Source organism: Podarcis muralis, chromosome 16 (assembly GCF_964188315.1).
Source record: "Podarcis muralis chromosome 16, rPodMur119.hap1.1, whole genome shotgun sequence".
NCBI classification, from domain to species: domain Eukaryota; kingdom Metazoa; phylum Chordata; class Lepidosauria; order Squamata; family Lacertidae; genus Podarcis; species Podarcis muralis.
This window is the reverse complement of record NC_135670.1, coordinates 4,331,955-4,357,345: the sequence shown is the minus strand read 5'-3', so window position 1 is coordinate 4,357,345 and position 25,391 is coordinate 4,331,955. Positions and strand designations below refer to the sequence as shown.

Sequence of the window (25,391 nt, the reverse complement as noted above, 5' to 3'; positions counted from 1 at the left end):
AAAGCAAGCCCATAGGAAATTCGTTTTGCGAAGCACCTCCAAAAGGGAAACCCTTTCGTCTAGCGGGTTTTTCGTCTTGCGGGGCACCACTGTAATAATAATAATAATAATAATAATAATAATAATAATAATAATAATAATAATATAATATAATATTATTTGTACCCCGCCCATCTGGCTGGGTTTCCCCAGCCACTCTGGGCGTCTTCCACAGAAACGAAAAATACACTAAAATGTCACACATTAAAAACTTCCCTGAACAGGGCTGCCTTAAGTTGTCATCTGAATGTCAGGTAATCTGGTGGGAGGGCGTTCCACAAGGCGGGCGCCACTACCGAGAAGACCCTCTGCCTGGTTCCCTGTAGCTTTGCTTCTCGCAATGAGGGAACTGCCAGAAGGCCCTCGGAGCTGGACCTCAGCATCCGGGCAGAACGATGGGGGTGGAGACACTCCTTCAGGTATACTGGGCTGAGGCCGTTGATAATCTTCAAATAAGATCATAGGACAGGTTTGCCAACTGCTTGTAGCCTGGATGGCTTAAATCAGGGATGGGGAGCTTGTGGCCTTTACCAGATGTTGTTAGTCGGGGAGTCACAGCTCTGCAGCATCCAGAAGACCACGCAGTTGCACTGGCTTCCAGAATGTACCTCTGAATACCAGGTGCTGGAGCAAGCAGCAGGAAGAGGAGTTGGCTTCCTCTGGCTCTCTTACTTCGGAAGCAAAGCGCTGTTTCTCTGAAGCCCTTCCTCTCCTGAGCAGGAGGACAGAATATTCCGCCACTGAGTTGTTTCGCCTGGAGGGGGGGGGGGCGCGTTGTTTTGCCGTGCAAAGCGCCTGCAGTTTGTTCTCTGTGTTGAGATGGGGCAGGTGGGGAGGGAATGTGCAGAACTGGTTTTTTAAAAAACAAAAAACTTGCCTTTTCTCTCCTCGACTTTCTCCCTCCCTCTCCCTTCCTTTTTTACATTTTTTAAAAAATGAAAACAAAAAAAAACCCCACCCCTCTTCCCCTCCCTCTCATTCATTTCTCAGGAGTTGTCATCGAGTACGGAGAGCCTTGATAGATCATTTTGCTCCGTAAGTGGCCTGCGTTTTAGCTTTTTTTGTTTTTCTCCCCCGCCTCTTCCAACTGGGCTGCCTGCTTCCCTTCCCGTGATTTACCAAAAATCAACAACAAATAATTTCTTTCGCAGCAGCATTTCCTCTCTGTTGTCATCTTAAGCCACTTTGCTAAGCCCGCCAATCACCCTTGGCAAACGCATCTTGCAGAGCATCAAAGGCAAAATCCATTCCTCTCTTCTCTTCCACCACTTTGGGAAAAAATGAAATAAAGTCACCCCAGCGAGCACAATACCACACTGCTGTTAGTCATTTTTGACTGAGCCTCTTTGGCTAACCGACTTCCTTGGCTGTCATGCCTCTCTCTCTCTCTTCCATCACTCATGCGCCACCCGCGTGCATGTTGAGCTTGGGAAGGGGGGTTGTGGAGCTCTGCATGGTATGAGGCTCCCCAGCAGGTTTGTCTTGTTTATACTAAAGTCATGTCAAATGCAGATTGGCAGCCAGCGGTCTCCATGGCGCATAACGCTTAACCATAGTTAATAGAGGCACAGTTGGAGCCACGCCATTGTTTAAAAAGCCTTGGTTTACTGTGTCACCGAATACAGTGGTACCTTGGTTTACGAACTTAATCCGCTCCGGAAGTCCTTTCTTAAATGAAGGCGTTCTTAAACCAAGGCGTGCTTTTCCATAGCAGCGGGGAACTCAATTTACACTCAACAGGAAGCAGAACATGTTCTTAATCCAAGGCAAAGTTCACAAACCAAAACACCTACTTCCAGGTTTGCCGCGTTCTTAATCCAAGTGGTTCATAAACTAAGCTGTTCTTAAACCAAGGTACCACTGTAGTTAAAAAGTGTTAAATAATACAGGCAGATTCCAGGCCGAAAAGCTCTGATAACACTTCACAGAGCAAAGCTGAACAAAACCACTGTATAGAGGAGATAGGAACACAAAGGCTTTTTCTTCCTTGGTTCAAGCCCTTGTACATAGCAGCGAGACGGTGGACCCCATATACAGAGGGGGAAAACTCGATCACAATGACACAGCCAATCAGGGCATGTGCTGCCTTAGTGAATGCCATGCCATTCTATTTCGTTGCTATGCAAAACCTCCACCCCATCCCCCTTTGGGCCAGTTAAGTTGAACGCTTGACAGATTTAACCCTTAAGGTACAAACTAAATGAGCCTTCTGTTAACAGATCCAACAAAAAGCACCAGCCAATAGCTGCTGAACCTTGAAGCAATTTGGACTTTTAGCTACTCTTCACTCGTAAAGCTTTGGGGCAGCAACAGCTCCTAACCACAGTTGAGGTGGTCTCTGTTCACACGTAATGCTCACCTATGCTTAACAGTAAGTTTAATAAATCATTTCCCTTAACGAGCAGCCTCTAACCATAGTTAAGCTGCTGGGCAGCATTCACGCATAGCAATAAACGATGGTTTGACAAACCCTGGTTTGGTAAACCATGGTTTAGTGCTCACATGGGTGGGGGGCAGTGATCCAGACAGACAGTGGAATGGGGAAGAGATATTTCGGAGTTTTGATGGCCCCACAGAGATCTATACAGTGGACCCTCTGGATACGAACGTAATTCGTACTGGGGGTCTGTACTTACCCCGAAAAGTCCGTATCTGGAGGCGCCGCTTCTGTACACTCGCGCGGTGCGATAGAGCGCTCCTGCGCATGCGTGAAGCGAAATCTGGAAGTATACACTTCCGGGTTTGCCGCGTTCATAACTCAAAATTACGTTACCCAAAGGTAACGTCACTCGAGGTACCACTGTACTCCCAAACAGGCAGTGATGTTTCACAACCAGAGTGTATCCCAGTAGTCCCTTCTTATATGATTCCAGCCCTTGCCCTGTGCCATTCTCCCAGGTCTAGCCACACACACACCTCATAGCCCTCAAGCAGGTATTTCAGGCTCTGTAAATTGTGAGAAGCAAACCCGTTTCTAGAAGTGCACCCAGTTTGATTTTCCTGAAATGTTTATAAGTGGAAGGAAGCCTAGCTGCTGCTGCTAAACTATTACATTTTATCCTCTTACAGCTAGAGTTCTAGACCTCCTACAAAGCAAGTACAGTAGTTAATCTCGTGGCCTTTCTTCGTGGTCTTACACGTGGCATTTTATAAGCCCAAAGGGCCTTTTATACATAGGGCAGCCCATTGTTAATTCATATCACTCATGAAGAGTTCAGCATTCCAAGAGCTTTGTTTAGACCTTAGCATTGCATTTGCAGTGACTTACTATTTTATAATATATATGAAGCATCTGAACCCAAACACACAAACATTTAAAAAACAAGATAATTTTTACTTCCTGTTGGCTTGCATTCTAATATACACTGCACCAAAGGAAAATGAATGGGGAGGGGAGAGGAAGCTGAGTAATTTCAGATGCTGATTTTTGATGAAACAAGAATTGACTCCTCCCTTGGGCTCACGGAGATGGAGTCGGCTTTTCAAATTGGATCACACTGCGGAATATTTCATTCTGAATTACGCACTCTCTTCTTATTTTGGGAGCAAAGGGATTTTTGTGTTTCATTTTTCAAAGTCAAGTTCAGCGTATCCACAGCACTACCTCGGGCTGCACAAGGGTGCTGGTGGTGGAAGTCTTGCGGCAAGTGACCTGCCTGCTTTGAAGATACGGCCTGAGCAAGGAAAACATTTGGAACCACCATTGAATTGTTCGTCGCAGGCCTTCCGTATTCATATTTTGTTTCTCTTTGCTCAGATGAGCAATTAAAAGAGGAAATGCTGTTCTCTCTGCTGCCCTTAAATTATTACATATATTTTTAATTTGGCGCGCCTTGTGTTGAGTAGAAATTTTCATTTGCTTGTCTTCTTTCTTCCCTCATCTGTCTACAAATAATTTCCCCCCTCTTTTCGTTGGAATTTTTGCTTTTATCAATTTCACCTGATTCTTCTTCTCCCCTAAGAATACCCGACCCTCTTCTTGATAATGGGTGGAATCAACGTATGAGCTCGTGATGAGAACATAGGCTTGGACTTTGGGGAAGATCCTTCAGTTCCTCCAATTGAAAACTCCTCCCTGTCTTTAAATCCATTCTGTCTTGTGTCAAGCAACCAAGCCTCTCTCTTCTCTCAAATCCATCCCATCTCCCTCTTGCTTCAATATGGGACAAGGGGAGGGGAGGGGATATCAATTTTGGTTCATGTTTAATGCTTCTTAAAACCCAGTACGCAGTACCCCACAGTTCTCTGAGTTTTGCAGTGCAATTCTCCAAAGTTGAATTTATTTATTTTTGTAAAATAAAACAAAAAGTAATGCATGTGCATATTAGGGGAAAGTGTTTACAAAAACAATTCATTTAGAAAACAAGCATGCAGGAAATGTGTATGTTTGGGGGGAGATCGCATCCGAAAATCAGTATATTAGGAATGACGCACGCTAAAACACCAGTGAGTTTGTGAGTGCTTTAAAACTATCCTAATTCAAAGACTGGTGCAGAAATGTGGCAGGCAGAATTTCAGGTGGGAAAGAGGTTGAGAAATCGAAAGAAAGTGGAACGGAAAGATTTGCCTTGCTTCAGTGGACACCATCTTGCTTGCTTGTCAATCTGTTTGGCCACTTCCAAATGTAAGCAGCGCCCCCCCCCCCTTTCCTTGGTTGGCCCTCCCCAGCTCAGGAATACAGTGGTACCTCGCAAGACGAATGCCTCGCAAGACAAAAAACTCGCTAGACGAAAGGTTTTTCCGTTTGCGAGTTGCCTCGCAAGACAAATTTCCCTATGGGCTTGCTTCGCAAGACGAAAACGTCTCGCGACTTTGTTTCCTTTGTCTAAATAATAATTCGCAAGACGAAAAATTCGCTAGACGACAAAACTTGCGGAACGAATTAATTTCGTCTTGCGGGGCACCACTGTAGCTGTAAGGCTTTGCTATAATGTGGGTATGAGGGTGAGGGACTCCGACTCCCATCAGCCCCTGCCAGCATGGCTAAGAGCCAGGGATGATGGGAGCTGAAGTCCCAACGGCATCCAGAGGAGCTGTAGGTTCCTACAGTGTTGGTTTTTTTAGGGGTGGGGGAAGAAGAACGGATCTTCACCTGCTTCCTCTTTGGGTTGTTGCTTATGGTGCTATCTGAGCACTTAGCACTTAACAACAGGCATAGGCAAACTCCAGATGTTTTGGGACTACAACTCCCATCATCCCTAGCTAACAGGACCGGCAGTCAGGGATGATGGGAGTTGTAGTCCCAAAACATCTGGAGGGCCGAGTTTGCCTATATGCCTGCTTAACAAAGTTGTGCCAGCCCCAAGGAGCCTACAGTCTGAATTTGGAAAGGAGACGAGAAGAGATGATTGTGAGCAAACCATAGCTATACATTTGGCCTGACCTGCACGTAACACTAAACCGTGGTTTATTCAGTGGTTTCATGGAGGGCAGGAACAGGAACCTGACTGCAGAAGGCGGCTGAAGCCAGCCAGCCCACCCAGATCAGACACTTTCAGGCCTTAGTTTTTTTCCAGGATCTCAGGCAGTTGATCTTCTCCAGCTCCCACAAACCATACAGATCCCCTCTGCAGGTTGGCCTATAACTCTGCTTCAGACCCTTGCCTCTTCCCCTCCCCTTTGCTGGAAAAACTCTGGAATCTGGAAAACCCAGAGTTCTTTGTTCCAAAATCTTTTTACAGAAACGTTAAGAGATTTCCTATGTTGTTCTTGGCTGCGGTCCTATAATTCCGATTAGGCCAGGGGCAAGTCTCAGCGGGGCCAGGGCTTCTTGGTAAACAGCGCTGCTGAGAACTGACTCCCAGCTACCCTAATTTGCTGCTTTGTGGGGCTCTGTAGCAACCCGAGGTGGGGTATTACCTGTTCGGGGGGGGGAGAGAGAGACCCCAGCAGGGAGTCCTGGTGGCTCCTTAAGGCGTCTTAACGTGGCAAAAGTTCCACTTGCATCAAGCGTGACCTGATTCCCCCAGTGTGGGAGAAATGGGGAACTTTGTTTTGACAACACAGCAGCCCCAAAGCCCACCCCCTTTTCCCCACACACCCCAAAGCTGTCAGGGAATCCCTTCCTACCTCCAGCCAGGGCAGTCTCTCTCCTCTGTGCTCAGTGCCTTCATTCCCCCTCTTAACGTTCTCTTCCCCCGCCCAAAAAACCCCCTTTCCCCCCTCTTTTTTGCGTGCTCTCTACTTCATCACCAGCTTCATACAGTTAACACCCTTCTCTTGCTCCCCCCCCCTTTATTGCATGTCTCTTTGACCAGCGCTTGGTTTTGGTGGTGGCAAGAATGGCTTATTAATTTCAAATTATCCTTTTTTAAAAAATAATAATCCTTCCCTCTGACGGGAGAGTAAACTGCTGAAGTGAAGCTGGTTATTTTTGAAGAAGGGAGGTGGGCAGGGAGCAGTTATTTAGGAAATGGATTTTTCTCCCCACTGCGGTGTTAATAATCACCATCATCAGTGGAAATAATTAGCTGCATATAGTTTCCAGTGCCTAAATCGGTCCAACGTCTCAGCATCCCGATGGCCCTGAAAGATAGTCCAATGTGGCTTTATTGTGAGGGTGACGGGGTCCGAATGCCTTTCTGGAGTGCACCCAAGAGGTGCGCTGACTTCTGGTGCCCTTTGGGTTCAGCCTTCTGTGGTTTTAACTCCAAGGGTGATGGAGGCATCTGTGGCCATCCAGGTGTTTCTCGGACCACGCAACACCCTTCCCTGACCATTGGCCATGCTGGCCGCTGAGACGGGTGGGAGTTGGAGGCACAGCTGTGGGACTCCGCAGGTGTTCCTCATCCTCTTTTCGCAGGTGACGGTTCCTGTGGGTGTCTTCTTGACATTCCTAAGCATTTAATCACTTAACAATTATAAATCATATAAATTCCTTGCTTAAAAAGCAAACAGGAAAACACACAGTCTCTTCTCTTCCTTACTAGGTTGGTTTTATATATATACTGTACAGTCGTACCTCAGAAGTCTTGCGAGTCAAACGTTTTGGCTCCCGAACGCCGCAAACCCGGAAGTGAGTGTTCTGGTTTGCGAACGTTCTTTGGAACCCGAACGCTGGGTCCGATTGGCTGCAGGAGCTTCCTGCAGCCAATCAGAAGCTGCGCCTTGGTTTCCGAACGTTTTGGAAGTCGAATGGACTCTCGGAACGGATTTGGTTCAACTTCCAAGGTACGACTGTATATATAAAGCTGTATATACAAACACTTGTTAACAATTTGGACTTTTTAGCAGCGAGGGCAGCAGCTTCTGTGCAGCACTGCTTGGTGTTCTTTCAAAGGATTCCTAGCTTTTCGCACCCTCTGCTGGCTATTTGAGAAAGAGCAGCCTCTCTCTGGTGTTTTTTTTGGAGAGGAAGGCTGGTGTCAATCAAGAGTAAAAGGTTAAATGTTTTGCTGGGGTTTGAGGTGGGTGGCTTCAGGTTTCAAGACATCTGCAAGAAAATGAGAATGTTGCAAGAGGTGGTGGTGGTTAAAGAAGATTCAAATGTGGATTTGTTGCCTTTTTGCAGTCTAAATCACATCCCCACCATCGTTTTAAAGCACATGGCTTGCCACCAAAGAACTCTTAAGTAGTGTAGCGTGTTTAGGATGCTGGGAAATATAGTTCCATGGGGATAAACTACAGTTCCTGCTTCTCTAATGTTTAGTGTGGATGTGACCCAATAGTGGGCAGGGAGCCTATGTTGTTTAGGCAGCCCCTGTCACATTGAACCCTCAATGCCGTTACTAACCTGTGTAAAAAGGGGAAAAAAATATAATCTTTCAAAGTGAACTCAAAGAATTGTAGCTTATTGCAGGGGTGCCTTCTAACCACTCCCAGTGCCCTTACAGTTCGCAGAATTCTTTGGGGACGCCATGACTGTTCAAAGTGATATCATATTGCCCCACCTGTGTTTCCTATTTAAAGCAACATCATGCTGCTTTAAACAGTCATGGCTTCCCACCTACCCTAAAGAATCCTGGGAACTGTAGTTTGTTCAGGGTGTGGAGTGTTCTCGGAAGGCTGCTTAGGAGGAGGAAAGAGCTACAGTCCCAGAGCTCCCTTTTAAACCACTTTGGGAACTATAGCTCTGTGCGTGGAATAGAGGATCTCCGAACAACCCCCAGTGCCTTTAAACTACGGTTCCCAGAATTCTTTGGAGGGGGAGCCATGATTGTTTGAAGCCGTATCATAGTGCTTTAAATGTATGGTGCGAATGTGGCCTGAGTTAGACGTGAGCTGGATCCCACCCCCAGGGTGGCGGGCAGAAGACTGAACTAGGCATCCTCTCTGCCCGACCTAATCCTGGTCATTCAGATATTAGAATAGGAACCTTTCTCTCATTTGTCAGGCAAAAATTGGCATCCCCCTGTAAGTCTGAGGGTCCTGAAGGCAGGCACCCTCTGTGCAAAAACCGGTTCCAACTTCTGTCTCCTTCTCTCCCTCCCTCTAAAATTGGGGGCGGGGGAGCCCCACAACCCTGTGCAGCCCGTCCGCCTGGCCCCGGAGCGAGAGTTCATCAAGTCTCTGATGGCCATCGGGAAGCGCCTGACGACGCTGCCGACCAAAGAGCAGAAGACGCAGCGCCTCATCTCCGAGCTCTCCCTGCTCAACCACAAGCTGCCGGCCCGTGTCTGGCTCCCCACCGCTGGGTTTGACCACCACGTGGTGCGGGTCCCACACACCCAGGCCGTCGTGCTGAACTCCAAGGACAAGGTAAGGGGGCTGAGGAAGGAACGGGGGCAAGAGCTCCAGTGGAATCGTGTTGCGCCCAACTAAATTCTACTCAGAAGTAGATCCCAAGGCTGAAAACGCATCAGCTGTGTGCGGGAGAAATTGTAAGGTCACCGGCTCATGGATCCACATGTGGTGGCAGTGTCCGAAGTCTTTTTGTTTTGGGCAGAAACGGGGAACGGCACTTCTGTCCTACTGCTGGAAAACTGCTTGACATCTTTCCCATAAGGATCTCGTTTATCACCTGATGACTGCAGCACGCCTTGCTACTGCAAGCCATTAGAAGACTAAACACAGACCTGCTTGAAAATGAAACTCAAAAATCTGGGACTTAGTATTAATGGACAAACCAACAACCCACACATGAGTCAAACAGACAAGAAAAGCACTGCATTTCTCAAACACATGGCTGATCGGTTTTTAGTCCTTTCAGTAGTGGTTGATATGTATACCATCGATGCGTAACTTTGAATGCATTTTTCTGGATCCATGCTGAAACAGTTTGAAGGGAGCTTTTCCCAAGGACATTTCCAGATTCCCCTCCGAAAGTTAATAATGATGGAGGCAGAGGCACACTTTGCAATTAGAAGTAGGAGCCAAGTGTTAGGAAGACCAGTGCACTGAGCCTTCCTTCGCCCAGAGTAGAAATAAGCTGCCTGTCCCCAAAACATCACCACAAATCTCCCGTTCTATTTTGTCAGACGTTGTAAACTTGTCCAGTCAGAGTCCTTCTTTCTCTTTCTCCCTCCCTCCTCCCCGTCTCCAGGCTCCTTACCTAATCTATGTGGAAGTACTTGAATGTGAAAACTTCGACACCACTAACGTCCCGGCCCGGATCCCAGAGAACCGTATCCGTAGCACGCGGTCCGTGGAAAACCTCCCAGAGTGTGGGATCACGCACGAACAGCGGGCCAGCAGCTTCACCACTGTCCCCAACTACGACAACGATGATGAGGCTTGGTCTGTGGACGACATTGGGGAGCTGCAGGTGGAGGTATTTCGATGCAATCATTATCATTTAGCTTTGCTTCGCAAATATGAAAAGGTTGACTTTTTAACATTTTGGTGGAATATTTCCAGTCACTTTAAACTTGTCTTATTAAAACCTTCTGTGCGAAAAAAGGGGGGAAATGCATAAAAATCATTAAGAATTATCGGAGCACATCAGATGCCAAATCTCCTTTATGCATAACAGACATGTAAAAAAGGAGGAGGAGCAAGAAGACGAGAGAAGAAGGCTTGATAAATATAAGCAGAGAAGTCAGCAAGGGGCTTCAGTGCCGTCCAGTGAAATAATTTTCTCTGCTGATGAAAACGAAGGACAAATAGCTGGTGCCTAAGATGAAAATGGGGACGCGGGTGGTGCTGTGGGTTAAACCACAGAGCCTAGGACTTGCCGATCAGAAGGTCGGCGGTTCGAATCCCTGCAACGGGGTGAGCTTCAATTGCTCGGTCCCTGCTCCTGTCAACCTAGCAGTTTGAAAGCACGTCAAAGTGCAAGTAGATGAATAGGTACCGCTCCGGCGGGAAGGTAAACGGCATTTCCGTGCGCTGCTCTGGTTCGCCAGAAGCGGCTTAGTCATGCTGGCAACATGACCCGGAAGCTGTACGCCGGCTCCCTCGGCCAATAAAGTGAGATGAGCGCCGCAACCCCAGAGTCGGTCATGACTGGACCTTATGGTCAGGGGTCCCTTTACCTTTAAGATGAAAATGATGGAAGTTATGAATTGGCATTAATTACACCAAGTACGTACCGCTGCTGCTGTCACCACTTTTATGTGTGCTGACGTGATCACTGATGAAGACAAAAGGCTTATAGTTGGTCACAATAAAGCCAAAAAGGCCCAAGAAAAATCCCTGGATCAGGAATTTGATTACTTTTGTCAAAAGGGTGAAATGGGCTGCATCTTTTTTTTTATGGTCTTGAAGGTACAGCTAAAGCGATGCTGAAAGCAGGGCTTTTCCTTCAACAATGTGCCACAGAAATGGATGAAACCTCTCTGCTTCCACTGAGCTCTTCCTTCCTTCCTTCCTTCCTTCCTTTGTTCTCCAGCTTCCAGAGATTCACACCAACAGCTGTGACAACATCTCCCAGTTCTCTGTGGACAGCATCACCAGCCAGGAGAGCAAAGAGCCCGTCTTCATAGCTGCTGGAGATATCAGGTGAGTGGGAGTCTAGAAGAAACGTCCCCTGCTTGGCAGTGAGGGGTTCAGGTCTAGGAATAAAACATCCCTAATAAAAACCCCAAAAACCTGAGAATAGTATAATCCAGTTCCGCTTCCGTGTGTAGCAAAATCCCACCCCCACCCCCCAAAAATTAACATTTCTCTTCCCTCTTGCAGGAGACGCCTCTCGGAACAGCTTGCCCACACTCCAACGTCCTTCAAGAGGGACCCCGAAGACCCTTCTGCCGTCGCCCTAAAGGAGCCGTGGCAGGAGAAAGTCAGGTGAGGGCACTGCGGGGTCAGAGCAGAGGGTGGCGGGGCCCCAGTTGTGTCTCCACGGCCTGACGTGCTAAGAAGCCAGGCATTGGCTGCAGATGGCGAGGCTCTCCCCATCTCTTGCGTGGGGCAACGGGGCTGTTCGGGTTCCTCAGGGCTCGGCAAGGGTGGCCTGAGCCTCCCGCGCCAGGCCAGGGCGGAACCAACTGCTTCCTGCTGCTTTTTTGCAGGCGGATCCGGGAGGGCTCTCCGTACGGCCACCTCCCAAACTGGCGCCTCCTCTCTGTGATTGTGAAATGTGGCGATGATCTCCGGCAAGAGCTGCTGGCCTTCCAGGTGCTCAAACAGCTTCAGGTAGGGAATACCACACAGCAGTGCCTCAAGGCGCTCTTTCTCTTTCTCCATTCTCTTTCCTCCCTCAAGGGCTTCTGAGTTTGGTCAAGTTGGATGCAGTGCTGGTGTAGTGTTTAGAGTGTCAGACTAGCACCTGGGAGAGTTGTTGTTTAGTCGTTTAGTCGTGTCTGACTCTTCGTGACCCCCTAGACCAGAGCACGCCAGGCCCTCCTGTCTTCCACTGCCTCCCGCAGTTTGGCCAAACCCATGCTGGTAGCTTCGAGAACACTGTCCCACCATCTTGTCCTCTGTCGTCCCCTTCTCCTTGTGCCCTCCATCTTTCCCAACCTCAGAGTCTTTTCCAGGGAGTCTTCTCTTCTCATGAGGTGGCCAAAGTATTGGAGCCTCAGCTTCAGGATCTGTCCTTCCAGTGAGCACTCAGGGCTGATTTCCTTCAGAATGGAGAGGTTGGATCTTCTTGCAGTCCATGGGACTCTCAAGAGTCTCCTCCAGCACCAGAATTCAAAAGCATCCATTCTTCGGCAATCAGCCTTCTTTATGGTCCAGCTTTCACTTCCATACATCACGACTGGGAAAACCAGAGCTTGAACTATATGGACCTTTATCGGCAAGGTGATGTCTCTGATTGGGTTCAAATTCCTGCTCAGCTCTTGGGGGCCTAACCTCCCTTGCAGGGTTGTTGTGAGGATAAAATGGGGCGGAAGAGAACTAGGCATGCCACGTTCAGCTCCCTGGAGGAAAAAAGTGGGATATAAATTTGAATAAAAATCATAATACAGTGGAACCTCGGTTTTCGAGAGTCTCCTCCTGTTTGGGACATCCCTGTAGTCTGTAGATGCCCGTTAAAATTCTGCAAGGGACATTTTGCGTGCTGGACTTCTCCCCCACCCCACCTCCGAAAAACACAAGGGTCTCCTGTTGCAAAACACCTTTAATTTTGTTTTCTTTCCTCCTCCAGTCCATCTGGGAGCAGGAGCGCGTCCCCCTGTGGATCAAGCCATACAAAATCCTCGTCATCTCTGCCGACAGCGGCATGATCGAGCCGGTGGTCAACGCCGTCTCCATCCACCAGGTCAAAAAGCAGTCGCAGCTCTCCCTGCTGGACTACTTCCTGCAGGAGCATGGGAACTACACCACCGAGGCCTTCCTGACCGCCCAGCGCAACTTCGTGCAGAGCTGCGCCGGCTACTGCCTGGTCTGCTACCTGCTGCAAGTCAAAGACAGGTGAGGGGGCCTTTGGGGAAGCTGGGGCGAGGCAGTGGGCAGAGAAGGAGCGCTCAGCACATTGCAGAGAGAAGCCTCGCTGCTGCCAGTTTCAGAGCAAGAGGGAGCAACCCCATAGTGCATCAGTGACAGGGGATGGAGATGGAAAGAAAGGAGAAAGCCACTTTCCAACAATTAAGCCTAGAGCCTAATTAGTCTCCACAATCCCTCAAGTTAAACGCCAATGGTTCCCAAACTTTTTCAGGCAGCGCCAACCTTTCGGTTCCAGAAATTCACCCCCAGTGCACCCTAGGTAAAGGTACCCCTGCCCGTATGGGCCAGTCGTGTCCGACTCTGGGGTTGTGCGCCCATCTCGCTTAAGAGGCCGGGGGCCAGCGCTGTCCGAAGACACTTCCGGGTCACGTGGCCAGCGTGACAAGCTGCATCTGGCGAGCCAGCGCACCACACGGAATGCCATTTACCTTCCCGCTAGTAAGCGGTCCCTATTTATCTACTTGCACCCGAGGGTGCTTTCAAACTGCTAGGTTGGCAGGCGCTGGGACCGAACAACAGGAGCGCACCCCGCCGCGGGGATTCGAACCGCCGACCTGACGATCGGCAAGTCCTAGGCTCTATGGTTTAACCCACAGCGCCACCCGCGTCCCCCAGTGCAGCCTACCCTGCCCTATAAGAAACATGGTTTGGAATAGCGGTTTGCACAACCCACTAAGGAAGGTAACAGCACAATAAAAGTCAAAACGGCAATGATTAATTGCACATTCATTCAAAGCCCAGTTGAAATTATTTAGCTTAGTGAGTTCAGCATAGTGGATGAACTCCATCCAGCGATCTCGGCTTTTCGAAGTCTGAGGATCATTGACAGCTCCAGCGCCAGCCCCTTGCCTCTTAGTGACCCCCTAGTGCAGGGGTCTGCAACCTTTAAGACAAAAAGAGCCACTTGGACCCGTTTCCGAAGGAAAAACAACAACTGGGAGCCGCAAAACCATTGCGACATTTAAAACAAATATAACACTGTGAACGGCTTACCGTGCTTGACTATTTCCTGAGCGGCTACAAAACTAGCATATGTTGTGGAATTTGCAGACTTCACCCAATTCTTGAAATTATTTTTGCTCCTATCAACCTTCCTCATAAGTTCTGCAATGGCTTTTCGTCTCTCATCTCCATCTGGATATTTTTCAGCAAAGGCTGTGTGTTTATTCTGGAAATGTCTTGAAATATTTGACTTTTTGTTGTTTGCAAATTTCTCACCACATATTAAGCATACTGGTAAACCAGTCTTGTCAGTAGAGAAGGCAAATGATTCTGTCCATGTATCATTAAACATTCTGTTTTCTGGGTGGCATTCTGGGTGGCATCACTGGGGTAAGTTAAATATCCCCCTGTACCCTGGACTTCAACTAGGGTGGGCCAACTCACAACAGACGCCAAAGCCCACGAACCCGCTCAGTAAAGCTGCCTTCTACCTGGGTGCCAGAAGTGGGTTCAGGCATAATAATAATAATAATATTTTTAAATATTTTTAAATTTTATTTTATACCCCGCCCTCCCCAGCCAGAGCCGGGCTCAGGGCAGCTAACACCAATAAAATTACAATAAAACATAATATTGAGGGGGGGACAAACAAAAAACCAGTTTATTAAAATATGGGTTAAAATACAATTTAAAATGCAGCCTCATTTTAAAAGTAGCCCATAGATTAAAACCATAAGGGGAGGGAAACATAAGGGACAGACTGAGTCCAAACCAAAGGCCAGGCGGAACAGCTCTGTCTTGCAGGCCCTGTGGAAAGATGTCAAGTCCCGCAGGGCCCTGGTCTCATGAGACAGAGCGTTCCACCAAGTCGGGGCCAGTACTGAAAAGGCCCTGGCCTTAGTTGAGACCAATCTAACCACCTTGCGACTTGGGACCTCCTAAGTGTTGTCATCTGTGTACCTTAAGGTCCTCTGCGGGGCGTACCAGGAGAGGAGGTCCCGTAGAACAGCGTGGGTGTCCCTACCTTTCTGGTCTCCCTCTTCTCAGGAAAAGGATGGTCACAATAAATCTGGTGCTCCTTGAATCACATCCTCTCCGGGCAGCTGCCTGAGTCCAGCTTTGCTGCCACGTAATCTGTGAGAAGGGGAAAGTGTTTGGAAAATTTACAAAAAGCCATGCGGTAGATAGTTGACCTTTTCCAAACAAGGAGGGGGGAAACCTCGTACTCCTCCTTGAGCTGCTTGTAGAAAATGGCAAGATATGAATGCAGTAAATAATGTTTTTTTCTGTCCCTTCTCCTCCCACCCTGCCACCCCCCCCCCAAAGGCACAATGGCAATATCTTGCTGGATGCAGACGGACACATAATCCACATAGATTTCGGGTTCATCCTTTCCAGCTCACCCCGGAATCTCGGCTTTGAGACATCAGCCTTCAAACTCACCTCTGAGTTTGTCGATGTAAGTTGGCGGTGGGTGGAAGGGAGAGAGAACTCCTGCCTTGTATTTTGTCTGCAGTTCTTTGCGCGAAGTTTCTTGGATCAAGCAGTTTTTGAATATTCTAAAGAAGGGGCAGGGAGGACAGGAAGAAGCAGCCTGTGGCCAAGAGGTCTAGTTAAGGCGTATTTCCTATTTATGCTTCTTTGAAGCCGAGGAGGTTGGTCAACCCACAGGCTGTCTCAGGCGCAGGCATCCTTTTGCTGAAACAATCCCATCGAAAGAAATGAATCTCCTCATGGAGGAGAGGGCTATCGATGGCTGCTAGCCATGATGTCTGATGCTTCTGAACCCCATTTGCTAGAAATGGCAGGAAGGGAGAGTTGCCCTTGTGCTCATGTCCTGCTTGCAGGATTCGCACGGGCATCTGGTCGGCCACTGTGAGGATAGGCTGCTGGACTAGTGGGCCATTGGCCTGATCCAGCAGGCTCTTCTAGTGCTATTTGTGGGGTCCTATTGCGGTTGCTCGAGAGCAACCAGGCAGGACTCCGACCTGTCTTTTACAGGCTTTATTTTGATGCAAACTATTTACAGTGAAGGGACGTGGGTGGCGCTTTGGGTTAAACCACAGAGCCTAGGACTTGCCGATCAGAAGGTCGGCGGTTCGAATCCCCACAATGGGGTGAGCTCCCGTTGCTCGGTCCCTGCTCCTGCCAACCTAGCAGTTCGAAAGCACGTCAAAGTGCAAGTAGATAAATAGGTACCACTCTGGCGGGAAGGTAAACGGTGTTTCCGTGAGCTGCTCTGGTTCGCCAGAAGCGGCTTAGTCATGCTGGCCACATGACCCGGAAACTGTACACCGGCTCTCTCGGCCAGTAAAGAGAGATGAGCGCCGCAACCCCAGAGTCGGCCACGACTGGACCTAATGGTCAGGGCTCCCTTTACCCTTTACCTATTTACAGTGCAGAGCATCATAAGTTCATATCTGTCTCAATCGCTAGCAGAATCTGGGAGTGGTCTGTTCTTGTACCTCCCCCAACATAAAAGTTGCGTCACCCCCAGCCTTTTATGCCCCTCCCTGCGCCTCAAACTACTGCGCATGACGGGCGACGGCAAGGGCGTGCCTCCCTCCTCTCTGGCTTTCTCAGGCGCGGTGTTAAGGCTCTTACTAGCTCCTTGCACCTCTTCTCCACTGGAGGTGGGGCTTTCCTCCTCCCCGGAAGAGGAACTGCTTCGCAAGATTTTCGGAGGCTCCCTGTAACACAACTGCCCCTCCACCTCTCGCCTCTGAGCTGATGGCAGTTCCCTGACAGCTATTATTAATTATTACAGTGGTACCCCGCAAGACGAATGCCTCGCAAGACGGAAAACCCGCAAGACGAAAGGGTTTTCTGTTTTGGAGGCGCTTCGCAAGACGAATTTCCCTATGGGCTTGCATCGCAAGACGAAAGCCCATAGGGAAATGCTGGCGGTCGGGAGCAAAGACTTTCGCCCACAGCCGGCCTTCAGAAGAGGACCTCTTCTGAAGGCCGGCGGGGGGCAAAAGTTTTGCTCCCCCCCGCCTGCCTTCCCCCCGCCTGCCGGGGGCGATCTTAAAATGCTGGCGGGCGGGAGCGAAGCGTTCGCTGCCGACCCCCAGCATTTTAAAATCTCCAAGGGACAGCAGAGAAGTCTCTGTCCCGGGGAGGTTTTAAAATGCTGGGGGTCGGGAGCGAAGCGCTGCCGACCCCCAGCATTTTAAAATCTCCCTGTGTCCCGGGAAGGTTTTAAAATGCTGGGGGTCGGGAGCGAAGCGCTGCCGACCCCCTGCATTTTAAAATCTCCCCGTGTCCCGGGAAGGTTTTAAAATGCTGGGGGTCGGCAGCGCTTCGCTCCCGACCCCCAGCATTTTAAAACGCTGTTCCGAAGGGGGGGGGGGGGAGCTGTTCCGAAGCGGGGAGGGAGGGCGGGGACATCTGCCCCAGCCGCCCCACTTCGGAAAGCTATTCCGAAGCGGGGAGGGGGGGCGGGGACATCTGCCCCAGCCGCCCCACTTCGGAAAGCTGTTCCGAAGCGGGGAGGGGGGGCGGGGACATCTGCCCCAGCCGCCCCACTTCGGAAAGCTGTTCCGAAGCGGGGAGGGGGGGCGGGGACATCTGCCCCAGCCGCCCCACTTCGGAAAGCTGTTCCGAAGCGGGGAGGGGGGGCGGGGACATCTGCCCCAGCCGCCCCACTTCGGAAAGCTGTTCCGAAGCGGGGAGGGGGGGCGGGGACATCTGCCCCAGCCGCCCCACTTCGGAAAGCTGTTCCGAAGCGGGGAGGGGGGGCGGGGACATCTGCCCCAGCCGCCCCACTTCGGAAAGCTGTTCCGAAGCGGGGAGGGGGGGCGGGGACATCTGCCCCAGCCGCCCCACTTCGGAAAGCTGTTCCGAAGCGGGGAGGGGGGGCGGGGACACCTGCCCCAGCCGCCCCACTTCGGAAAGCTGTTCCGAAGCGGGGCGGGGCGGGAACACCTTCTGAAGGCGGGCGGGGGGCGAAAGTCTTTGTCCCCCCTGCCTGCCTTCCCAGGGGCTTTTAAATCGCCTCGGACAGCGGAGAAGTCCTCCGCTGTCCCGGGGTTTTTTAAAATGCTGGGGGTGGGAAGAAAAGCCCTTGTCCCCCCCCCCCCAGCCTTCAGAAGAGGTCCGGGGACAGACTGTCCCCGGACCTGGTCTGAAGGCGGTTTCCCTAGGAACGCATTAATTGATTTTCAATGCATTCCTATGGGAAACCGTGCATCGCAAGACGAAAAAACCGCAAGACGAAGAGACTTGCGGAACGAATTAATTTCGTCTTGCGAGGCACCACTGTATTATTATTATAAATTAACTAACTAACTAACTAACTAACCAACCAACCAACCCATCCACCCATCTGGCTGGGTTTCCCCAGCCACTCTGGGCGGCTCCGAACAGTATATGGGTTTGCCACAGTTTTGCATGCAGGAAAGCTTTAAGCCTCCCAGTCCTTCGTGAGGTCTCTGCAATCTCCTCCCTGTTCCTCCAGCCCTTCTTTGGACGCCCACCTTGAACTTTCCTCCTTCCCCTTTTCCCCCTTTCAGGTCATGGGAGGCTTGGATGGCGACATGTTCAACTATTACAAGATGCTGATGTTGCAGGGCCTCATCGCCGCTCGGAAGCACATGGATAAAGTCGTCCAGATTGTGGAGATAATGCAACAAGGTAGCTTTTGTGGGTTTGGGGGTACCTGGGCAGCTTTGGGGTTTCAGGCCAGGCCACCAGGTCACAAACAGCCCCACCCCAAGCCAGTAGAGTGTCTCTTCCACCACATATGAGAGGCTCCCGGTCCACCCATCCACAAAGGGGCACCTGCGCTTCCAGGCCCAGGATCTCTGGGACGCTGCAAAGGGTTCTGGGAACACCGGTCTCCAAACCCACCCAGGTAGTTTTCTCCCAGCGCACACACAAACTCAGGTTGTCGTCTGGTTTCAAAGATCCGCCTTAGCTGTTGAGCCCGCCGTCCGGTCACGTGGTCCTAAATAACCCCGTAACACAGGCGCCCTCTTAACAGAAGTGCAAGAAAACTTGTAAGCCGCTTTAATCAGCGGCCGAAAGGAGGCACAAGCCTTTTAGAAAGGACAGGGCTTTTTTTTGTTTCTCTTTAAAAAGTAACCAGAGCGCTTGTTATCAGTTTGTCCTGCAGGTTGCCAGTGTTGCTTGGGCGAAGCGCAGCAGAGTCAGGCCCCCGCAGTAGCTCAGGTCATCAGTGAGTGTCGAGAGCAGCGTATTCGGATAAGTTGCTAGTCCATAAGAAAGTAACACAACTGCCTTGCTTGATCAGGCCAAAGGTCCGCCTGGTCTGGTGTTCTTTTTGCCGCAAGAGGCTGGTACCCCTCTCTGGAAGTAGTTCCCAGAGACAGTGAGAGCCAGCCCCTTTATTTATACCCGACCTCTGCAGCACCTGGCATTTGGAGGTAGACTGCTCCTGAGCTTTCAGGCTTCCCTTTAGCTACCTACTCCAAACAGCAGCTGTTGGTACTTTTATCCTCCATGAATTGCATAATTCCCGCACTGGTGTTCCTCCCCCTTTTTAAAAAGCTTACCCCTTCCCCAGAAGATTTCAGTGGCCCTTTAAGGACCTGTTGGAGCAAGGCAGTTCAAGGCTTCAAAAAAAGGGCATCGCCGGCACATCCTGCCCGCCCCCCTCTATGAAAAGTGGGCTGCAATTGGGCAGAAGAGCAAGGTCGTGAGAGTGCCTGTTTTGCATATCTGCAGGGTATCATCTGGCATTTACCAAGAACAAGCCAGTTTTAAAGCCCTCGACACAACCTTCGCTTTCCAGGCAGTAACCCACGCCATCAAGTTGAATGGCGGCTACGGAGGGGCCTTCATAGTGGTGGCACCAACCTTTATGGGTGGACACGGTGGGAGGCAATCGTGTTGCCCCCCCCCATCATAACAATACTCAGATATAGAAACTCAGATATATATGCTAGGTCAGGCACCCCCAACCTGCGGCCCTCCAGATGTTTTGTCCTACAACTCCCATGATCCTTAGCGAACAGGACCAGTGGTCAGGGATGATGGGAATTGTAGTCCAAAATATCTGGAGGGCCCGAAGGTTGGGGGTGCCTGTGCTAGGTGCTAAACGACAGCTTACCGTATTTTCCGCTCTATAAGACGCACTTTTTCTCTCCTAAAAAGTAAGGGGAAATGTGTGTGCGTCTTATGGCGCGAATGCAGGCTGTGCGGCTAAGCCAGAAGCCAGAACAACAAGAGGGATCGCTGCGCAGCGACCCCTCTTGCTGTTCTGGCTTCTGGGATTCAGAATATTTTTTTTTCTTGTTTTCTTCCTCCAAAAAACTATGTGTGTCTTATGGTCTGGTGCATCTTATAGAGAGAAAAATACGGTAAATCATAGTTACAGTTGCCATCATGGAGTAGTAATAATAATAATAATTTTATCATTATTTCTGTGCCATCCATCCGGCTGGGTTGCCTGAGCCACTCTGTCTATTCTCCAGGGGATTGGACTGGATGCTCTTTGGGGTCCCTTCCAACTCGACCAATCAATGAGTCTTTGTTGAGATTCCTGTGCGCGGGGGGCTCGGAACGTATATCCCTGCGTAAGGGGGCGGGGACACCTGCAATTTTAACGTTTCGTTCTCTTTGTAAAGCGCTTGGAGGGTTCAGGCAGTGCGTAAACCTTGCGAGATTAAATAAGACAAACACTTCCCAGCCTTCCCGGCAGACAGAGAAGAGCTGGATCGTGTCCTCTCCTCAGCGGCGCCACGCTCCTTGGGCCAACTTGGGGCTCCAGAAGGCGCTGACTCTCCCCTCTCCCTCTCCGCAGGCTCCCAGCTGCCCTGTTTCCACGGCTCCAGCACCATCCGCAACCTGAAGGAGCGATTCCACATGAACATGACGGAGGAGCAGCTCCAGCTCTTGATCGAGCAGATGGTGGACGGCAGCATGCGCTCCATCACCACCAAGCTCTACGACGGCTTCCAGTACCTCACCAACGGCATCATGTGACCGCCTGCCGCGCTCCCCAGACATGCCGGCGAAACCGCCCGGCCCCCCATCCACCCCCACCACAGCCAGAGACCCTCACAAAGTCCTTGTCGGAGGGAGCTGGATGGCGGAAGTAGGGAAGGAACCGAGGAGCTGCCTTCCTCCCGAGGCGTCTCTCGAACGCAGCGCCCCTTTTTACCGGATTCTTTTAGACACTGATGGGGGTCGGGGTGTAGGTTGGGGGCTTCGGAGTGGGGGAGAAGGACCTCTCGAACTAAGCTAGAGACGCTTTACTCTCTTCCCATGCGAAATTCTGAAGGATCATGTAGGAAAGAAAACCTTGAGATCTTTGCTTTTCTTCCCCCAAGAAAAGCAACGAGCGAAAGGACGGAGCCTTTGTTCTCTGGACGTCGGGAAAGTCACACACGAAGAAGAACCATGTTTTGCCCTTGTCCTCGTCGTCGCCATCCTTCCTCTCCCCCGGCCCCCGAAACTCGAAAATCATTTATTTCAGTATTATACCTCGTCTTTGTCCTCTGAACTGTCACTCTCTCGCAACAATCCCGCAAATGTTTTATGGGCCCAGGGAAGAACAGGAGTGGGTTGGATGGGGTTTTTTGGGGGGTGAATGGGGAATGGAGAGAGAGAGAGAGAGAGATGGACCTTTGAAACAGCTCCGGGAAATCATGCATTTCTGAGCCTCCCATTTCCAATACCCCCTTTTCTTCTTCTCAAATGTCCCCCTCCCCTTCCACCCCACTTCCCAACCCATGCATGTTTCTTTCCGTTGGTGTGCGTGTGCGTTTCTGTCGAGACAATTAAACTCCCCGCCATCACCAAACCCCTGTATTATTTCCTGCACGAGTTTCATGCAAAGGCGCCACCATTTGCGAGTTGCACGAAGGCCGGTGTTTTCATGATTCCACACCGCTTCTCTAGAGCACAGTTTTGGGGGTGGGAATTGGCTGCCGGTGGGGCAGGAGAGCACTCAGCCTTTGCCACCACCACCGCCCTGTCCCCACAGCGGGAGTTCTGTCTTGCACCTCTTTCTACTCTCAATATATATATATATTTTCTTACACCATCCATGGCATGGGAAGCATTCACTGAGCGTTTGGCAATACTAGCTGCCGAGTTTTCTTACTGTTCCCTTAGTTCGTGTTGCGTTGAAATCTCCTTAGCACTGCTGCAGAAAACCTCTTGCCGCTGTTCGTCCTGCCACAACCTCCTTAGAGTACGAAAACATTTCTTTTCTTCCTGGGTGTATTTAGTTCACTTATTTCCCGCTGGGCAGCCAATCTCTCTCTCTCTCTCTCTCTCTCTCTCTCTCTCTCTCCCATAGCCATTTAGAGTATTCATCTCCCCCAAATATCTTCTTCTCTCCTCCCTCTTTCCCCCCCTGTTTAACAAGTTGCCCCAGTTTACAGCTCCCAGCATAGTGCAGCCGAGACGGGGCCTGCTCCCAGGGAGCCCCACGCCTCTATGGTTCCCAAGGGTCAACATTCCCTTCTTTGGCCGAGTTTTGCCCTCCTGCCCAGACCTCTGGGTCTTAGACAGTGCCTTCTCCTCCATCGCTCGCGATCGCAAACACGCTGAGATCTGGCACCTCTTCGAAAGCAGCCATCATTGAGCCTGGGAGGTGTCGCAAATGATCGCTGGGACGCAGCTCCCTGGAGACATGAATGTTTTTTGTTTTGTTTTTTGCAATATGAATTTTAGAAACAGGTGTGTGTGTGTAGGGTGGAGCTGTCCTTTGCCCCCTTCCCCCTTTAAAAAAAGAAAAGAGAATTAGTACTTCGAGTCACCGAAAAGTTACGTGGTTCTGTTGCGGGAGGAAAGCGAGCCCATTTCCATGTATTCAAATATTAAATTCTGCTTTTGGGGGGGGGGGCAATGCCATGTGAATGTGGGGGACGTGCATTTGTGTGTCCGATACCTCATTGTGTGAGGTTTTTGTGTTGTTGGGGTTTTTTTGCTTTTCCTTCCCTGTCCGATCTTTTAGCTGACCTCTTCCCCCAAATCTCCTTTCCCGTCTATGATTTCCCCATGCTATACCAAGTGTGTGTACATAGCACTTAAAATCATGCCGTACTTAAAAAAAAAAGAGCAAAGAAATATTTTTTATTTTTTACAAGAGACCCTATATTGAACGGAAGGGAGCTTGAAAATTGCTGCATAAAATGCAAAGAGGTAGCAGACATTCCTTTTCTCTGTATAAAAAATGTGTGCGCTGTTTTTAAATGTGCAGGTTCACCGAGCCCTTTTTTTTTTAATTTTAAAAAATAAAAAGATTAAAAGGGGGGTGGGCGGGGGAGCTGTCAGTCTTGATGCAGCAAGCTGCGTTATCGCAGGCATCTGTTCAGAAACATCTGGGCGGGGGCGGGGGGAGATGGCAGCATCAGGTCTGCAAGGGGCGGGTGATTTAACAAGTCTCTTCCCCCACCCCAGTAAGCCCATGCTCAGGTGTGTGTTTGTGTGTGAATTCCTCCCCCCAGCGGCAAATTCTACTTACACCTTCTGTTTACAAAGTTTTTGGTGGTCCTCGCAGCAGAGCAGCTTGTCATTCTCTCGCCGCCCCCCCAATTTTTAAAATCTGAACTAAGGTAACAAGAAACACAATCTCAAAAAGAGTCTTTCATGATGGACGCTGTCTGCTTTCATCTGTTGCATCTGTCAGTTCCTTCTTGTTAGTTAACCCCTTTTTTTTTAGGTAGGGGGCTTCACAGTCATCCTCAGCCACTCTCTGGCAGGGGGAGAACACCTGGGGGGGGGAGAGACAGGGCAAGGAAGTGTGCACCTTTTAAAAAAACCTGCATCCACACGCAAAAGCAGAAATGGGGAGGAATTTTTATTTTTTTGGTACCCTCCTAACCTTACAATCGTACAGGTTTTGGGCAGCATTGACTGGAAAGTGATGCGTTATGAATGTCTTTGTAAAAAGCACAGTTTTAAAAGAGCGAGAAATTTAGCAGTGTTTTGTCGTAACAATGGCTACATAAATCCCTCTTCCCCTTGCCAGTTCCTGCGGGGAACTTACGAGCTGCTACGCCTTCTCTGTGCCCGGAAGCCTCCAGGTGACTGTAGCAGCTTTGATTTCTGCGACGCCGCCTGCTGCGTGCAGCGCCTTTTTGGGAGCCTCGTGGATGACTTCCTGCAGCAACAGAGAAGGCGACGAGCGTGCGGGGAAACAGATAGCAAGTGGGTCGGGAGCAGCTGTCAAAAGCAGTTACTACTACAGTCACCAGGAGACTTCCGGGCACCCAGTGGTTAGCGGGTGCTCGCACGAACCAGTTTATTGAGATCCCACATAGGGGGTTATTTCTCCCAGCACCCTCTTGATTTGAATTATCTGAACGAGGGATTTGGGGGCGGGTAGCAGGAAGCCACGGGTCTGAATTATAGCTGAACTGGGCTGTCAGCAAATGAGACAGGCTTCTCTGCCAACAAGGGTCGAGAGGCTTATCACTGTTCATAACACCAACCCTACAAAAGTGGGGGAGAGCTGTAGGAAGAGGGTAAGCCATTAACAGCGAGGAAGCAAGCAGTCTCTTAAAATGCATTACAGGTTTCATTTTACACATGCGCGCCCCGCCAGCCCGTTAAAAGTCCTCCCCCATTTTCAGGAGAGTTGCTGATGGCTTCCAAAAATGTTTGTGCATGACCATTCTGTGTGTGCGTGCGTTTTTTTTTCTTTTCTTTTCCTTCCTTTATTCTTTCTTTCCCTAGTTGGTAAGGATGGGCCAAAACTCCAAAATAAAAATCTATGAAATGAACTTACATTTCTAATAAAAATGTCCTTTTTTAATAAATATATATATATATATACATATGTAAAGAAGAAGAAGAAGAAAAATGCAAGCCGAATATTTGCAGAGAAGTTGTTGACCTCTGTCTCATTTCTTTGGGGGATGAATACAATCTTTGTGAACAAAGGGTGTGTTTGCAGTTTGCGGGGAGGTAATTTCGTGGCTGCGGTGCTAGTGATAGTGGCTCTGGTGGTGATTGGCTGAGCTGCCCTGATGTCACCAGAAGGGAGAAGCAGGTGCAGTCATTGGTTCTGAAGCACCTGTGGTGGTTCTCCATCGCTCCACACGCTGGGCGATTTCCCGTGGGTTTTAAGAGCAGGATCGATCCTCTTCTAAAAGGGGCGAGAGGCTGGCAGAGTCTTGCCATGGGCATCTAAAGGGGATTGCAGGAGGGCCCCAGAAAGCAGAGTCTGTAGCAGTCAAGTGGTCAAAGTCTCAGAGCATAGCCTTAAGAAAATGTCGGAGGAATGAGCCAAGAAGGTCCTGGCCGGATTGGAGAGGGAAAGAAAGGCTTGGTGTTTTGTACTGATTTTAAATGAATGGCTCAGCCATTTGCCTTCCATCTGCAGATTTTATTTTGTCATTTGGTAAAGCCATACTTTTTTAACTGGAGAGAGGGCAGTCATTAATTTTAAAAACATGAATAGATAGGTGAGGTTCTTGGGGAGGCCAAAAACACTTTTTGTGGGGCTGGATACAGTCCGTGCAGCACAAGTTAGCCATCCCAATCTAGGGGCCTATCCCTTCCAAACATCAGAGTTGTTCATCCAGCTGAAATCTTGCCGTCGCACTGTAACTTAAAACTGCAGCCCTTAAAACATGGCTGCCGCAAAAATGTTACAGATGGGTAGCCGTGTTGGTCTGCCATAGTCAAAACAAAAAAAATTCCTTCCAGTAGCACCTTAAAGA

At 49.8% G+C, this 25,391-nt stretch overlaps 1 protein-coding gene across 3 annotated transcripts in view; it reads left to right on the top strand.

Moving 5' to 3' along the window:
- The window catches only part of PI4KB (phosphatidylinositol 4-kinase beta), a 53,478-nt gene extending 29,025 nt beyond the window's left edge, over positions 1-24,453 (top strand). For 2 of the 3 annotated variants that reach the window (XM_028709879.2, XM_028709880.2), the window contains 10 exons: positions 1,030-1,074; positions 8,509-8,736; positions 9,521-9,748; positions 10,808-10,917; positions 11,098-11,202; positions 11,427-11,550; positions 12,509-12,774; positions 15,076-15,208; positions 18,264-18,384; positions 20,516-24,453. In XM_028709879.2, the coding sequence (XP_028565712.2) occupies positions 1,030-1,074; positions 8,509-8,736; positions 9,521-9,748; positions 10,808-10,917; positions 11,098-11,202; positions 11,427-11,550; positions 12,509-12,774; positions 15,076-15,208; positions 18,264-18,384; positions 20,516-20,697 (1,542 nt within the window). In that variant the 3' untranslated portion in view covers positions 20,698-24,453. The remainder of the gene's footprint in view (positions 1-1,029; positions 1,075-8,508; positions 8,737-9,520; positions 9,749-10,807; positions 10,918-11,097; positions 11,203-11,426; positions 11,551-12,508; positions 12,775-15,075; positions 15,209-18,263; positions 18,385-20,515) is intronic. The other variant, XM_028709881.2, reaches the window with a different exon arrangement.
- Positions 24,454-25,391: the final 938 nt, after the last annotated feature.